Source organism: Acinonyx jubatus, chromosome A2 (assembly GCF_027475565.1).
Source record: "Acinonyx jubatus isolate Ajub_Pintada_27869175 chromosome A2, VMU_Ajub_asm_v1.0, whole genome shotgun sequence".
NCBI classification, from domain to species: domain Eukaryota; kingdom Metazoa; phylum Chordata; class Mammalia; order Carnivora; family Felidae; genus Acinonyx; species Acinonyx jubatus.
The window spans coordinates 41,973,299-41,990,893 of NC_069383.1; the positions used below are offsets into that span (position 1 = coordinate 41,973,299).

Here is a 17,595-nt window from a genome sequence, read left to right on the forward strand (position 1 = left end):
GCCATCACGCAGCAGCAGAGGTTCAGAGATTGTGGCAAATCACAACACACAGCGAGCACCAGGTTTCACCACACTCCAGTGTCTTTGTCCCAATACCAGCAAACGTGGCTGCTCTCCAGGGTCCGCTGGGACCTTTCCCTGTGGGGAGGCTTTATGACCTCTACCAAATGCACTCCAAGCAGGGGAAGCACTTCTCCCCGTGTGGCACATGGACGCCTGGACCACTCTGCCTGCTCCTGGGGATTCACCCTGCTTCCTCACCAGAGTGCCACCAGGCACTGAGCTCTGGAATGTCAGACTCTGTGCTCCACTGTTTATAGAAACCCGGTAGTATTGAGACTCTCTCCTTTATTCCTGTTATTGGGATTCTCTCCTTTATCTCCTGTTATTGGGAAACAGATTTCTTGTTCAGTCCCCTGCAAGTGTTTTCACTCTTTCTCTCCAGGGGAGTGTTTTCCCTGCACTCTCCCAATGACTGCACTCTTCTCCTCTGTCTCTGCCAAAACAGCTCCCTACCTGCTGTGGCTTTTCACTCCCCCACTTCTCCTCTCCACACTGTGTACCTGCCAGTTTCTGGGCTCAAGTTATGCAAATTCTCTCTGCTCAGTCCTAGGTGTGCAAAATGGTTTGGTGCTGATCTAGCTGCATTTCAGGGACAAGAGAAGCTGAGGGAGGGTCTCCATGCTGCTCTGCCATCCTTTGGTTTTTATTTTTCCATATCCTTACCAACACTTACTGTTTTCACTGTAAAAATTATTATTATAATCATCCTAGTGGGTATCTCATTGTGGTTTTTTGTTTTGTTTTTTAAATGTTTTATTTTTTTAAATTCCAGTGTCATTAGTATAGTGTTATATTAGTTTCAGGTTTACAATATTGTGATTCAGCAATTCTATATTTATTCAGTGCTTATCACAATAAATGTACTCTTAATTCCTTTCACCTGTTTCACTCATCTCCCACCCACCTCCCCTCTGGTAACCATGAGTTTATTCTCTATATTTAAGAGTGGTTCTTTTGGTTTCTTTTTTTCTTTGTTTTGTGCTCCCTTGCCTCAGGAGACAGATCTAGACAAATGTTGCCAGTGTCGTTATTCCCTGTGCTCTTTTCTAGGATTTTTAGTTTCGGGTCTCACATTTAGGTTCCTTAAATCATTTTCAGTTTATTTTTGTGTATGGTGTAAGAAAGTGGTCCAATTTTCCCAACACCATTTGTTGAAGAAAGTTTTTCCCATTGAATATTTTTGCCTCCTTTGCTGAAGATTAATTGACCATATAATCATTGGTTTATTTCTATGTTCTCTATTCTTTTCCATTGACGTATGTATCTATTTGGCATCAGTACCATACTGCTTTGATTACTAGAGCTTGGTAATGTATCTGGAAATCAGGATTGTGATAACCTCCCGTATTGTTCTTTTTCCCAGATTACTTTGGCTATTTATGGTCTTTTGTGGTTACATACAAATTTTAGGATTAATTGCTCTAGTTCTTTGAAAAATGCTATTGGTGTTTTGATAGGGATTGCATGAAATTTGGAAATTGCTGCGTAGTATGGTCATTTTAGCAATATTGTACAAATCCATCAGCATGGAGTATCTTTCCATTTGTGTCACCTTCAGTTTCTTTCATCAGTGTTTTATAGTTTTCAGAGTACAGGTCTTTCATCTCCATGGTTAAGTTTACTGCTAGGTATTTTATTTTTGGTGCAATTGTAAATGGGATTGTTTTCTTAATTTCTCTATATGCTCAATATCAGGGTATAGAAATGCAGTGGATTTCAGTATAATGATTTTGTGTTGTGCAACCTTACTGAATTCATTTATCAGTTCTAGGAATTTTTGCTGGAGTCTCTTCATTAAGTTCTTCATTAGTAAACCATACTAAAAGCATTAAATCTATACTCCTCTCCCCACCACATTTTAGGTATATGGTGTCATAATTTACTTCCTTTTATTTTGTGAATCCCTTGACTGATTTTTATACATGTGCTCTATTTTATTACTTTTGTGGTTCCTACTTTCCTTATTCCTGCTTATGGTCTTTCCTTTCCACTCAGTGAAACTCCTTTAGCATTTCTTGTAAGGCTGGTTTAGTGGTGATGAATTCCTTTAACTTGTGTTTGGGAAATTCTCTCTCTCCTTCTATTCTGAATGATAGCTTTGTGGGATAGAGTATTCTTCATTGCAGGTTTTCTTTCAGCATTTCAAATATATCATGCCACTCCCTTCTGGCCTGCAAAGTTTCTGCTGAACAGCTAATAGTCTTAACTGGGTTTCTCTTGTGTGTAACTGTTTTCTTTTCCCTTGCTGCTTTAAAAAAAAAATTTAATGTCTATTTATGTTTTGGAGAAAGAGTGCAAGTGGGGCAGAGACAGAGAGGGAGGGAGACACAGAATCCAAAGCACGCTCCAGGCTCTGAGCTGTCAGCACAGAGCCTGACATGGGGTTCAAACTTATAAACCGCAAGATCATGACCTGAGCTGAAGTTGGACGCTCAACCAACTGAGCTATCCAGGCACCCCCTTTCCCTTGCTGCTTTAAAATTCTCTCTTAATCTCTGCTTCTTGCCATTTTAATTACTGTATATTCTAACAAAACAGAAAAATCAAATAAAGGAAGCTAGATCCTAGGTGTGTTCCAGTCTACTTGCTCAGAGAAGCTTGATAGAAAAGAGAAAAAAACATTTAAAATTTTTAAAAAATTAATAAAAAATTGTTTAAATTTAAAATTTTGCTCTTTCTGTATCCAAGAAAGAGAAAGAAAAGAAAAAGAAAACAACATAAAAACAGAAGCAAAGAAAACAACCAAACCAACAAACAGCATGAGACCCAAATGAAGTTATATCCAGTTTCCCCTAGAATTGAAACTGCAGCATACTATAGTCTGTAGACTAAGCAGTTGGAAGGGATTTGTGCTGGTCTTCTGGGGGATGTGCTTGGAGGGCACAGGTAGGCAGGGTGTGGTGTAACAGCTCTGTTCTCCACTTGGTGGCTCCGCTTAGCTCAGTGGGGTCAGTCTCTATATGTACCTACTAGAGGTGAAAATAGCTTCACCCAGCTCTCTAATCTCTGGCACGGAATTTTGTGCCCTCACAAACATGTGATCAAACACCCCTCCTTTTTCTTAGCCTTCCATCCACTCCCCACCTTTACCTTCTGTCCAAGCTGTCTGCCTACCAGGTGGCACCTCCCTCCAGAGTTTTATCTCAGATGGGGCTGTGTTTCAAAACCCCACCCTTCAGAGACCCCTGCGGGTTTAGACCTGCACTGATTCTCTGGGGGAAGATCTTGCTGAACAATGGCTGGGTGCTGGCTTGTCCCAGAAAATGTCTGCCTGCTCCCAAAGCAGCAGAGGCTCAGAGTTTATGGTAAATCACAACACAGCTGGCACCAGGTTTTCCTGCACTCTAGTGTCTTTGGTCCAATTTCAGTAAAAGTGGCAGCTCTCTGAGGTCTGGTGGGACTTTTGCCCACTGGGAGACCTCTACCAAATGGATTCCTAGCAGGGGAATCTTTTCTCCCTGTATGGCACACAGGGACCTTTCAGAGTACTGCTCCTGGGGATTTGTCCCACTTCCTCACCAGAGCACTGCCAGGTGCACCGAAACTTCAGACTGCGCTCCACAGTTTATAGAATCCTGGCGATATTGGAACCCTCTCCTTTTACTCTGTAATAGTTTTGGGGAACAGATTTCTTGCCCAGTTCCCTGTGTTTTCACTCTTTTTCTTTCTCTCTAGTTGCTTTTGGGGGGAGTGCTTTTCTTACATGATCCCGATCCGCTGCATTCTCCCCCCCCCCCCCACCCTCTGTCCTTTCTCTGCAAAAATGGCTCCCTGTCCTCCATGGCTCCGTGACTTTTCTGTCCCCCAATTCACCTTTCCACACCATGTACCTGCCAAGTTCTCTGGCTCAAATTATGCAGATTGTTGTGTTAATCCTCAGATCAGTTCCCTTGGTGTTCAAAAATAGTTTGATGCTGATCTAGCTGTGTTTCAGGAAGGTGACAAGCTCAGGGTCTCCATACTACTCCACCATCTTAATTCCATCTCAATTGCTATATATCTTGGTGTGGATCTCCTTGGGTTGATTTTATCGGGAGCCATTTGTGCCTCCTGATCTGGATTTCTTTTACCTTCCCCAGGTTAGGGAAGTTTTTAGCTATTATTTTTTCAGATAAATTTTCTTCCCTCTTTTTTCTCTCTCTCCTCCTTCTGAGGTCCTTAGAATGTTATTATGCATGATGGTGTTGTTGAGTTTCCTTAATCTGTTTTCATTTTTTATTGTTTTTCCTGTTCAGCTTCTTGATTTCCATTACTCTGTCCTCCAGGTTGCTGATCCATTCTTCTGCTTCCTCTACTCTACTATCTATTCCCACTAGTGTATTTTTAATATCAGTTATTGAGTTCTTGATCTGGGATTGGTTCTTTATGTTTTCCGTCTTTTTGTCGAGGGTCTTAACTGAAATCTTCCACTCTTTTCTCAAGCCCATGAGGCCATTACTTTAAATTCTCTGTCAGGCATATTGCATAAACCGTTTCATTTAGCTCTTTTGCAGGGATATTGTCCTATTCTTTCATTTGGGAGATATTCCTCTGTCTCCTCATTTTTTCTAACTCTCCTGGATGTTTCTTTGTGTTAGTAAAGTCAGCTACCTTTCCTGCTCTTGAGATTAGTGGCCTTATGAAGAAGAGGTTTTGTAGTGCTGTGTGGTTGGGGTGGGGCATATGGTGCCTGCAAGATCCACAGTGGTCTGCTGTTGGAGGAGACCTGCAGCCATCTGGGAAAACTCCTGTGGAGGCCAGGATGGAGGGGTAGATCCGCAGGAGAATACAGCTTTGCAAGCTGGGCGAGGGTCTGCTCTCTGAGGGGACCCGTAGCTGTTTTGGAGATCTGCTGAGGATGGGCTGGAGGGGGCAGGGTGCACTGTTAGCAAGCCAGGTGGAGAGTATTTGTTCTGGTTCCTGCATGTGTCCATGTATCTAGGCTGTGGTTGGGAGAGGGATGGCACCCATCAGCTCTTTTGTTCTTGGAGAAGTCTTCTAAAGATTCTTGTCCCTCCAGCACACATGCTGAGATTATTAAATAAGTCTCCTTCCCATACACCCCAGTGCTGCTTCTATGCTGCACCTCAGTGGGGTTGTTTGGTATGCTTTCTCTTTAAGGTTAGGGACTCAGTTTTCTATTGCTCTCCAGGTCTCCCATGCCAGAGCTTCGTGATTTTTAAAGTTCCAGGTATTAAGCCCCACTGACTGTAAGAACCCATGAAGCTAAGCCCCTCTGGCTTTCAAAGCCAAATGTTAAGGGATTTGTCTTTGTAGTGCAGGTCCCCTATGTGTAGGGTGCCAGGTGTGGGATCTGCTCCTCTCCCTTCACTATGTTTTACAATGATCCTCTCTCCTTCCTGCATGGTTACGGTGTTCCTCTCTCCTGAAGACAATCTCCTATCTCTGCCCTTTCTACCCTCTTCAGTGTGGCCTCTCTACATTTAGCTGTGGAGAGTGTGTTCTTCCAGTCTTCAGGTTGTTTTTTTGAGTTATTTACACTAATGTGGGTGTTAATAATTATCTCCATCTTGGGACAAGGTGAGCTTAGGATCCTCCTACTCTGCCATCTTCCTTGGAAGTCCTACCGCACTGGGGTTTTGATTTGCATTTCCCTGATGATTAATGATGTTGAGCATCTTTTCATGTGCTTTCATGGTCCTTTGCATATTTCCTGTGGATAATTGTCTATTTAGACCCTTAGTCCATTTTTTTATTGGGTTACTTTTATTATTGAGTTTAAGAGTTCTTTATGTGTTGTAATTACAAATCTCTTGTCAGATACAGGATTTACAAATATTTTCTCCCACTCTGTGGAGGAAAAATAGCTATAAGGAAAGTGTTCCTTATAGCCATTTTTTAAAATCTAGATCCAGTCAGGGCTCATGCATTAGGTATCTCAAATAAGAGTTTTGTTCCTACTGAAAAGTAGGACCAGCTTATGAGATAGGAGCCTAGTTTACAAAGTGTCCCACTTTTTGTCCATAATTCCTATGCTTTTAGCATACCTAAAAAAAGTAATACTTTCTTAATGTAGGACTTAATGGAGGATAGAATTTTAGTCCGTTTAATAGAGCAAAATTTTAGAAAATTTACATAAGTTATGTCACAGGAGAAAAATTTTCTTTGTGAGTGGAACACTCTTAACTAGTCTCCATTCCCATGGGCTGTTCCTACTTTCCATGTCTTCATATTTTGTTCTGCTTTTTAAGTGTCCATGTTAAAATCCAGTTCTAATTCTTATTTTCATATGGAGGAATAGTATCAACATTACCTATAACTTTTTAATGGTGTAAGGAGTAGCATTTTTAAAAACCAGGGGTTTCTGAGATCCCATGTCTTCACATTGCCTTTGAGATTCACTGCTTTGTAGCCATCCTTCCCCTTGCCTCAAGTGCCTCTGTGTACATGGGAGTTAGGGTTATGACCAAATAGTGGGAGTGTGGGTGACGTATTTATGAGTCCTATATTTTTAACTACCTGTGTTTCTTTATAACTGGAAAAAAATGCTGCTTTAATTATGGGAGTGGGGATCGGGAGAGAAAAAATTCTTAAAGGGAAGCTGCCACTCGGCACATTATCCTGGTGCTTCCCAAGACCCTCTATTTTATGTTATGAAGACAGTTAATTTGCCGTGTATATTTTCACTCAGGGCTGATTCCTACAGTAAAGGGAATGGGTTAGTATCTAATTACTTAGTAATTTTACTAAACGTCAGAAAATAAATGCTATTGTGGTTCCTCCAGGGTGCTTCAGTAAAGACCAGGTCTACTTGGATGGCATCCTGCAGATCCTCCGGTACAGAGAGACCATTGACTTTCATCTACTGACTGCTCTGGGGAAGGTGAGTGAAACCAATGGCAAAACCATTGGTTGGTGTGAAACCAACACCTGGGGTCATTATTTCCTTCAGCTCAATTTAATGATTCAATAAGATTCAGGTTCAAATTGTTTTTATACTGTGTGTTGGAGTAAGTTTCCTTCTTGTGATAACTGGAGGGAAGAAGTATGGTTGTTACAAAACCAAGTTTCAGAATTTCTTCGTGGACAATAAGAGGTAAATGAAGGGAAAAATAAATTTGGCAATGTATTTTTAATGTACATCATCTAAAGCATTTTAAAGTGAGCTGCAAATATAACACTTTCCCCTTTATCTCCCAAATATTGTGACATGACCATGTGATTTTTTTAAGAAATGTATCACTGATTCAATACAATATCTAAAACACAGTCTACTTAATATTTCTCGGATTATCCCAAAAATGTGGTTTGGATCCTGGCTCACAAAAAAAGAGCTACAATCAGGATTGGATCCTGCATTTGTTCATAATATTTAGTCTCTTAATCTGTAACAGTTCCTCTTGTGCTGCCCTCTACCAAGTGTTTTTGTTTTTCCTGACATTTTTGAGAGTCCAGGACCATTTTCTTGGGAATTCCTACAATCTGGATTAATGAATTGTTTTCTTATGGTTAGATTCAGGCTAAACGTTTTTTACCAAGAATACACTACATGCGTGACTTGTTTATAGTGCATCACGCTAGAAAGCACACATGTGATTTTGTTCCATTATCAGTGATACTTCGTTTGATCACTGGGTAAATTACAATGGAAAGATCTGGAAAGATCAGAAAATAAAGGTATCTTTTTTGTATTAAATAAGTAATCTGTGGGGTAATACCTGTGAACGTACTGTTCCTTAAATCTGTCAAGGAATGGTTTTAATATCCATTGTTCTTTGCCCAGTTAACTACACTAGTGGTAGCAAAATAGAGATATTTTGATTCTTTTACATTTCATTATTTTTTGTAGTATTGTTATGGATTTCTCTTTAAAAAAAAAAACAACAAAACTTTGAGAGAGTATGAGTGAGGGAAGGGCAGAAGAGAGGAAGACACAGAATCGCAAACTGGCTCTGCACTGTCAGTGCAGATCCCAAGGTGGGGCTCAGTCTTGCAAACCGAGAAATCATGACCTGAGCCAAAATCAAAAGAGTGAGACACTTAACCAACTGAGCCACCCAGGAACCCCCAGACTTATTGTTTTATTCAGCCCTTCCACTGGCTACTCCTTTGTTTTTAGAAACATGTCATCATGTTTGCTGGCTAAGTAAAATACGCTGGGCTCATTTTAGACTTTTTCTACCCAAATCTCAGCTGAGATATTTTTCTAAGGATACAAATTTAATACACAGGAATCTGTTGCATGTCTACATATTAATAACAAAGCAGAAAGAGAAATTTAGTCCCATTTACAATCGTACCAAAAGGATAAAATATCTAGAAATGAAGATGCCACAAACAAGTGGAAGGATATACTGTGCCCTTGGATCAGAACAATTAATACTGTTAAAATGTCCCTAATAGCCAAAGCAATCTACAGATTCAGCACAATCCCTATCAAAATACCAGTAGCATTTTTCACAGAACTAGAATAATCCTAAAATTTGTACAGAACCACAAACAACCTCGAATAGCAAAGCCATCTGAATAAAGAAGAACCACACTGAATGTGTAAGAATCCGAGATTTCAAGGAACACTACAAAGCTGTAGTGATCAAAACAGTATGGCATTAATACAAAAACAGATACGTAAATTAATGGAACAGGATAGCCCAGAAATAAACTCATGCCTTTATCAATTAATCTATGATAGAGGCAAGAATATACAGTGGAGAAAAGACAACTTCCCTCAGTAAATAGTGCTGAGAAAACTGGACTGCTTTCTTACACCATAGACAAAAATAAACTCAAAGTGGATTAAACACCAAAAATTAAAAGCAAACAGACACAGTAATTTTTTGGACATTGACTTTTAGCAACATATTTATGGCTGTGTCTCCTCAGTCAAGAAAGGAAAAATAAATTACTAAACCACACCAATATCAACAACAAACCCATTTTCATTACACTTAGTGGTGTAAATACTCAAATAATTTCAATAACTTAAATTTTAAAATGTAATAAAATACAATATGAACGTGATTTCTTTATAATCTTTCCACTGAATCAGGAAGAGTGTTGATCAGAAGACAGTTTTTAAAGCCAGCCATGTTTTGGAATTTAAAGTTGTAATGACAGTTTCTAGAACTTAAGCCAATCTTTGGTATTTATGGGTGAAACGTTTTATGTAGGTAAGTGAATAACGTGAAATTTTATAAAATATTTGCTTACAAAAATTCAAAATAAAAGTAAAATAATTCAACATAAAACACAGTATTATTTCTGAAATTAAATAGAAAATAGGAATTCAGTATATAATTGTGCTGATTTTCCTAATTCCATAATATGGCATTTATATTCTAGCTATTTCCTGGGTTCTTTTATTTCAATTTAGGACATTTGTTTAGATTTAGAGTTTCTCACACACATGTATTACATTTAGTTGTATAATTTCTAGACAAACTGAGTATAAGTCCAAGATTGAGTGTTAAATCAGTACTAGTGATTTTTTAAAACACATTCTTATTTAATATAGTAAAGGAAGTCACTGATTTTTGTTACTTTGCAGGTATTAAAGTAATTTGAAAACCAGTCCATGTAAAGTTTCACTTAAGACTTAGGGAAGAAGTTACTTACGTATAAAAACTATCTTCCTTTTTTTCAGGTCTCTTATGAAGATGTGGATCGCTTAAAAGGATTGGCAGTTATTGAAAACATGAGGGTCCCTCATTTCCTGCAGGACCATGGCCGATACATGGAACATTTAGAGAAGATCATGGAAGTGAATGAATTGACTGACAGGGAACTGAAAGATCTTATATATTAATCAGCATTCTTGCAGACATAGTGAAGCTATACCTCTATATTATAGTTAGGTGCAGTTAGCACCAGCATATTTATAAAAGATGAATGTTTACATGAGTTTTCTGAAGAATGATCTGCAGTATTCAGCTGAATTTTTAAAAGGTTAAGTACAAACCTTACACTGTTTCCCTAACATGTTTCTATAGGCTGCAGGGGGAAGTTCCTCCTATTTTCATCTGGATCTCAACAGAGTTCGATGAAAATACTACTGGTGAGTGTTTTTGAAGAATCTTGGTCAAACTGAGTAATAAGCATCTGCCTGAGCACCAAGACCAGCTCTGGCTAGAGACTGAATTCCAGTCTTGTTTTAACTACAAGATTATATTTTACTTGATAAATAATGGTAATTCTTTGAAAAATTAGTTTTGTTATGCTCCCAAAAGCTAGCTGCTTTTTTTTCTTTATTTTACACATTATTGTTTCACCTGATCAATTTATAGGAACTAGAGAATTACTTCATTTTATCTAGTTATTCCCTAAACTTTATTTGCTGAAACAAACTTTATCCCTTCCAGATTTTAACAAAGTTTTAGGGTCTTTCCCTCCCCATTCCTGTATATAGATGGTAAGTACAAGTGGTTTGTCTACATAGACTAAAATAGCTGGGGAAGAGAGAGAAGCTACTCACCTTTTTGTTAAATGGAGTGACCAGCAAGACACAAATACACTAATGTAGTTTCTGTAGGAGCTGGATGTTGACTAGGTAGCATCTACCGTAAACTTGACCATGCCCTGAAAAGTGGAATTCCTGGACATTGCCATTTGGTAAACTGGTCTTGTGATATTGGCTGAGTATATTTTATTTCATCAAGCCAATAATGACAGTTTGACTTTGAAAAATGAGAGTTCTGTTTTGCTACATTTCCTCTGCTAAAAGCATATACCCCTAGCTTTGTATAATTTATTGATTTCAATACATACTTGGGTATATATACTTGGAATCAAATAGTTCTTCAAACAGCTTATTTTAATGATCAGGAAGAACACTGCTGTAAATACCCCATTCAAAATTGCTACTGTAATTTTTACCCAAAGCTATCTGAGAGTTTATCTTTACCTCATTTCAGGCTTAAATATGGTGCTAACACTGGTAGATGTATACTGCAAAGCCTGGTCCACATTCCTGCTAGGAAATTATTTTAGGAAATTTTACACAGGCTAGGTTATGTGATTTTCTCATTCACATATCTAGAAGGGCTTGCCTCCAAGAAGAATGTTGCAGCAGACAGGATGTATTCTAACTGGCATCTGGTGGTTCTCACAGAGCCACACATGTCACTTTTGGTAAGTAGCAGGCCAGGCCCTTTGGAACATTAAACGTACCCACACAGTGCCATGATTGCTGGAGTGTGGCCTGCACATTTCTGTGCAGAGCTGGGGCATACACTGTGCCAACACTGACCAGATACTGGAAAACCACTCTTGACCCCTCGAGCATATTTCCTTGTAGCATAGTCCTCCAGTTTCAGCTTTGGTGTAGCATTTTCTAACTTTGTCTTCAAACTTATCAAAGGTGATTGTGAAAACTGTGCATTATTAACTGGAAATGAAGTATAGACAAATGGCAATATTTTACGTCCTGTGATTTAAGCCCAAATGCTTATAAATTCAACATTTGTAGGCAATAACTGCTAATCATATGTTCCAGTTTAAATATAAAGGAAAATCACAACAGCCTTAATATCCTGTTGGTCAAAGGATTATTTATAGTGATTCTAGTCCCTGAATTTTAAAATGGATATTCTGTATCTGAGTTGGAAAAGGAAACACTTTCTTGCCTTACTGCTTCAGTATAAAGACAAAAACCAGTGCTATCCAGACAAAAAAATGACCTTAAGTCACATTGATTGTCTTAAGCTATTTTAAAAGTTAGCAATGAACCAAAAATTGTTGCAGATTAGCAGAATACTTAAAGAGCTCTAAACTTTAAAAGTTGGGATTGAAGATTTAATTACTGTTTATTCTCTTTCCTGAAATAGCACTAAGGTCAGTTTTGTTCCCTAAAATTGAAGTTTTAATAAATAGAAAATTTATAGCAGCAGTACTTAGGAGAATAGTTGAAGGTTGCATTAATTTTAATAGTTACTTGCTGTAGGCTATTGAGGATTAGAATTTCATCAGTTTTGTCCACTGTAATTCTAACATAATTGTATCAAATACAGTTAGGTTTTCACATCAGATGGGATTCAGAGTGAATTGTTTATATACATAAGTCCATAGTCTCCATTTCTTTACATTTTCACCTTTGTAAAAATGTTTAAGATTTGTATTGTTTGTTTTGTATATATTTGGGCATCTTATGTTTAGCTGTAATAGAAATAAATAGCACTGAAGTTCTCAAATGAAATATGTGAGTATATGTGCATGCAAACCTTAATTATATTTTTGTGGTATTTCTGGGTTTTATATTGTGTGGTAATTATTGAAGAGACCATTGTTTGTTTATCTTCTAATGTCCTTTCTTGTAAAGTACTACATTTACCACATTCCACCTTTCCCCTAATTAATTCAGCTCATACCCTTATGGAGCTGTTCACAGTCCAGTGAGGAAGAGTGGCACAGAACCACGTTACAGCATGGCCAGTCTCATGCCCAGAAAGTGCTACCAAAAGAACATGAACTGTAATCAATGGGCCTGCTTCTGTGTTTGAGGCACCTAAAGATCACTTGCAAAGTGGTTAGGGTCCACAATATTTCATTACCACTCTGCAAGGCTTGTGTTTGGAATCTGAGCAGCTTTAGCCCAGGAGAAGGAGTAGACCACAAGTACAGCTGCTTGGGTCATCAAGGGCCTGGAGGAGATCCCTTGAGACCTCCAGCAAGTGCCCAAAAGAAGCCAGTGCTTTACCCTTATGCTTAGTGGTTGTCTTTGAATTTACATCTTTACTTGTGAAAACATTGTCAGCTGGCTTTGACATCCATTTTTCTTCACTGATTCCAGTACCTAAAGGAATTAATTTCTTAAAACTAGTGCTAGGATGTGAAATACTGATGTTTGTTAGCTAGCTATGGAAGAGCTTTAAGAATACATAGAATTTTGAGAGCACAGAGAGCAAGAAGGTGGCCATCTGCAAGCCAAAGAGAGATACCTGAACATACCCTTCTCTTATGGCCCTCAGAAGAAACCAAACCTGCCAATACCTTGATCTTGAACTTCTAGCTTTCATAACTGAAAGAAATTGCACTTAGAGGAAGAGGACAAAGCAAAGAGAACAGAAATTTGACACTGAGAAGAGACAACTGAATATTCCACTTCTTTCCAGCCATCCAGTTATCCTTTACTGGATAAAGACAACCAACTTCAGAAAATGATGTCAGCAACATGGCTGAATAACACGTCCCTCATTTGTGCCCCTTCCCCAACCTCCCAATAATTTGGCATCCATCCATAGGCAAAAGTGCCTTTGTAGGAGCTTTAGGATCCAGCAACACACACAAGCAATCCAGGAGGAATCTTGCCCACCCATGCATTGGGTAATAAACAGACCAAGGTCCTGGCTTGGACCCAGCAGTGGCCTGTGAACAAGTTTCAACCCCTCTCAGCTGCAGTCTGCAAACCCCTAGGAAACACTAAATCTCGGGCAGTAACCCATGGACCGGAGAGGCTTTGTGTAAGTCAAAGTAACCAGCAGAAAAGTTTCAGCACACCATTGGAGCAAAAAATATGTTTAGATGCATTGAAGAGGAATAGTTTAGCCTCATCATTTCTCCCCCAAAGTGGAACACCTCCAGGCCAAGCGAGATCTCAGCTTGTGATTTCTCCTGTGGGGGGAAATGGGAGTACATAAGTGTCCAGCTTCCCCACCTTTGCAGAATGCTACCAAAGAGGCCCATTTCACTCTCATCCCATTCAGAGTACTGAATCAAGTCTGTGTGACTAGGGCATGGGAAGAAGCTGGAAGTAGCAGATATGACTTTTGGAGGCCATTAAAGGGATACACAGTCTACCAACTGCATCACAGTCTCCATTAAGAAGCTGGCTCATGAGCTTCTGGGGATGCCTTACCCGTGGATCTCCCTGACTAGCCCATGGGAAACCCCCAGTGCTCCATGCATGCATCTCTCTCTCTCTCTCTCTCACACACACACACACAACCTGTGGCTGGCTCTCTGCACTCCCAACAGCACTGAGAGCATGCTTTGGCAGACAGCTAGTGACCAGGTACAAAAAGTCTGCCCAAATTCGTGGGCCAGAGAGGTAGAGCTTTAGCCCTACCCTTGGGAAAGCAAAAAGACTGTCCACACCAAGGCTTGTCCATTGCAAAATCAAGAGAAGGCATACAAACTTAATGCTACCACAAGAGGGGTGCCTGAGCGACTCACTTGGTTAGGCATCCTACTTTGCCTCAGGTCATGATCTCACAGTTTGTGGGTTCAAGCCCCACATCAGACTCTGTGATCACAGCTCAGAGCCTGGAGCCTGCTTCAGATTCTGTGTCTCCCCCTCTCCTTACCCTTCCCCTGCTTGCACACACTCTCTCAAAAATAAATTTGCAAGATTTCTACCACAGGAGGCAGCAAGAAGCATGGAGCAGTCATATCCATACAGTCTGACAGTCTCAGATTCTCTACCAGAAGTGACCAAAGTTCCCCAAAACAGTCAAGATTGGTGGAGGTGTATTCTTTAAATACAAAGACAATGCAAACTTTAAGGAACATGAGAAATCAAGGAAATAGGACACCACTGAAAGATTATGATAATCCTCTAGTAACTGAACCCAAAGACATGGAGATCTGATTTAACTGATAATTCAAAATATTTAAGGAAGCTCAATGAGGTAAAAGAATACACAGACAATTCAACAAAATCAGGAAAACAATACATGAACAAAATGAGCAGTTTAACAAAGAGAAATCCTAAAAAGGATGAAGCATACTCTGGAGTAGAAAAATACAATGAATGAAATGAAAAATACAATAGCACCAACACCAAAGGCTCAAGCAGGAAAAAGAATCTATGAGTTAGAAGATGGAAACTCTGAAATTATCCAGTCAGGGGGAACAAAGAAAAAAGAATGAAAAAGTGTGATGAAAGCCTATGTGATCTATGGGATACCATCAAAAGAAACAATTTATAAATTATTGGAGTTGCAGGAGGAGGAGAGAGAGAAGGGAGCTAAAAGCTTATTTTTAAAAATAATGGCTAAAAACTTCCCAAATCTGGAAAGAAATTTGGATATCCATATTCATAAAGTTTATGGGTTTCCAAATCCAGAGACCTACTCCAAGACACACTATAATAAAACTACCAAAAGCCAGAGTATTAAAAGCAGCAAGAGTAAAGAAGTTTGTAACTTGGAATCCCATCTTGTCAGATTGCTCAGCAGAATCCTTACAGGCCAGGGAAGAGTGGGATGATGTATTCAAAGTGCTGAAAGAAAAAAGCTGCCAAGAGTCAGCTGCGAAGATAGACAAATAGGAGGACCCTAAGCTCACCTTATCCCACAAATACAACTAGATAACATTAATAACAGTGTGAATAACTAGAAAATGATCCAAAGACTGGCAGAACAAACTCCACAACTAAAGGCTGGGAAGAGACCACCCTGAAGAAGGTAGGAAAGGCAACAACACAGTCTGGGAGCAAAACAGACCATGGCCAACCACTATGGAGAGGGAGCTAGTGGCATGAGGGGTGAAAAACCAGACTTTTATGCTGGGGATCCCACAACTGGGGAGAATGAATCTTCATAATATTTCCATTTGAAAGTAAGAAGGAGTGCATTTCACGAGTTCTTAAAAACAGTGACTTAAAGCCTGGAATTTAAACATTCTGTGGCCTCAGCTCTGGTACAACCCTGAGGGCATCAGGAAGTTGAGTCCCTGCCCTTAAAGAGTTCAAGAAACAGCACGTGCAGATACAGCACAGATCCAGTAGTTTGAAAAATGCTGGGGTGGGAGAGTGATTTGCTGATCGCAGAGCGTGGCCAGACAGATGGGTCACGGGGACATTCCTCCAGGAGTCAGGGACAAAGGAGCTGGCAGGTGCCATTTCTCTCTTCCACTCCACAGCATAAACAATGGGCATCTTCAGGAACCAGTACCAACACTCCTTACTAATTTTCTTAGTAAGGCACGAAGCCCCATCACTTGTGCTTCAGCAGATCTGCCCTTCCCAGTCAAGCTCATCTTGGTTCCTGAACTGTGGGTCCCCCAGAAGACCCATGCAAACTCTGCCAACACTCTATCTCCAGAACTGTACATTTTGTGGGGCCTCAGTTCTTGCAGTGGTGAGTCCAGGTATCATTTCACAAGTAGATCACTGCATTAAAATGTTAAATGTTAAAACATGCCCCACCGAACACTGCCCACAGTAGGCAAAGAGAGCCTCTGCAGTCAACTGGATGGAAGGAAAAAGAAGCCAAGGCTCAACAGCAGAGAACATGCAACATACATAGGAGACACTCTCTGAAGCGCCAGGCCCTGGGGAATGGGACACTGCACTGAAGGGCACTGTAGGACCTCTTCTTCTTAAGGCTGTTCCCATTAGAGCAAGAGAAGTAGCTGACTTACTAACACAGGAAATCAGACAAAATGAGGAGACTGAGAAACATCTCCCAAATGGAAGAACAGAACCAAACCACAGCAAGAGATCAAAGCAAAATAGATATAAGTAATATGCCTGATAGAGAACTTAATGATCATAAAGACACTCAGTGGACTAGAGAAAAGAGTGGAGGACATCAGTGAGACCCTTAACACAGCGATAAAAACCAGAGATCAAGAACACAATAAATGAAATTAAAAAACACTTGATAGAATAAATAGGCTAGATGAAACAGAGGAACAAATTAACAACCTGGAAGACAGAGTAATGGAAAGTAACCAAGTTGAGCAAAGGAGAGGAAATAAAATTATGCAAATTGATAATAGTCATAGGGAACTCAGTGACTCCACAAACATAAGAATATCTACATTATGGGGATCTCCAAAGAAGAGAGAGATAAGGGGGCACTTTATTTGAAAAAATAATAGCTAAAAATCTCCCAAATCTGGGGAAGGAAATAGATCCAGATATAGAAGCCAAGAAATTTTACCAAAATTCAACCCAGGGTAATTAAAATGGCAAAAAGTGGCAATAAAGGGAAAAAAAATCTAAAGCAGCAAGAGAAAAGACAGTTACTTACAAGAGAAACCCCATAAGGCTATAAGCTGATATTTCAGCAGAAACTTTACAGGCCAGAGGGGAGTGGTATGACATATTCAAAGTACGGAAATGGGAAAAAATCTGCATGCAAGAATACTGTATCCAGGAAGGCTATCATTCAAAGTAGAAGCAAAGATAGAGTTTCTCAAACAAAAACTAAAGGAGTTCATGACCACTAAACCAGCCCTACAAGAAATACTAAAGGGGAATTTTTGAGTGGAAAGGAAGACTAAGTTAGAGAATATGAAAAGTAAAAAACACAAAGTAAAAATAGGTATTTCTGTAAAAAATTAGTCAAGGGATCCCTAAAATAAAAGGATGTAAAAATATTACACCATATACCTAAAACATGGGGTCATGGGGATAGGAGTAAAGAATGAGTTTAAACTTAAGTGACCATCAACTTCATGTAGACTGTTATATGCATAAGATATTATATATAAACCTAGTGGTAACCACAAATCAAAAATTAGTAATAGATATACAAAGAATAAAGAGAAAGGAATCCAAGCATACCACTAAAGAAAGACAACAAACCATGAAAAAGAGTAAGAAAGGATCAGAGAAAATCTATAGAAACAACCACAGAACAAGTAACAAAA

General features: G+C 39.4%; 1 protein-coding gene across 4 annotated transcripts in view; it reads left to right on the forward strand.

The window, feature by feature from the left end:
* The window catches only part of MATCAP2 (microtubule associated tyrosine carboxypeptidase 2), a 75,204-nt gene extending 63,017 nt beyond the window's left edge, over positions 1-12,187 (forward strand). For all 4 annotated transcript variants that reach the window (XM_015065026.3, XM_015065027.3, XM_015065028.3 and 1 more), the window contains 2 exons: positions 6,789-6,886; positions 9,647-12,187. In XM_015065026.3, coding sequence (XP_014920512.1) covers positions 6,789-6,886; positions 9,647-9,808 — 260 coding nt within the window. In that variant the 3' untranslated portion in view covers positions 9,809-12,187. The remainder of the gene's footprint in view (positions 1-6,788; positions 6,887-9,646) is intronic.
* Positions 12,188-17,595: the final 5,408 nt, after the last annotated feature.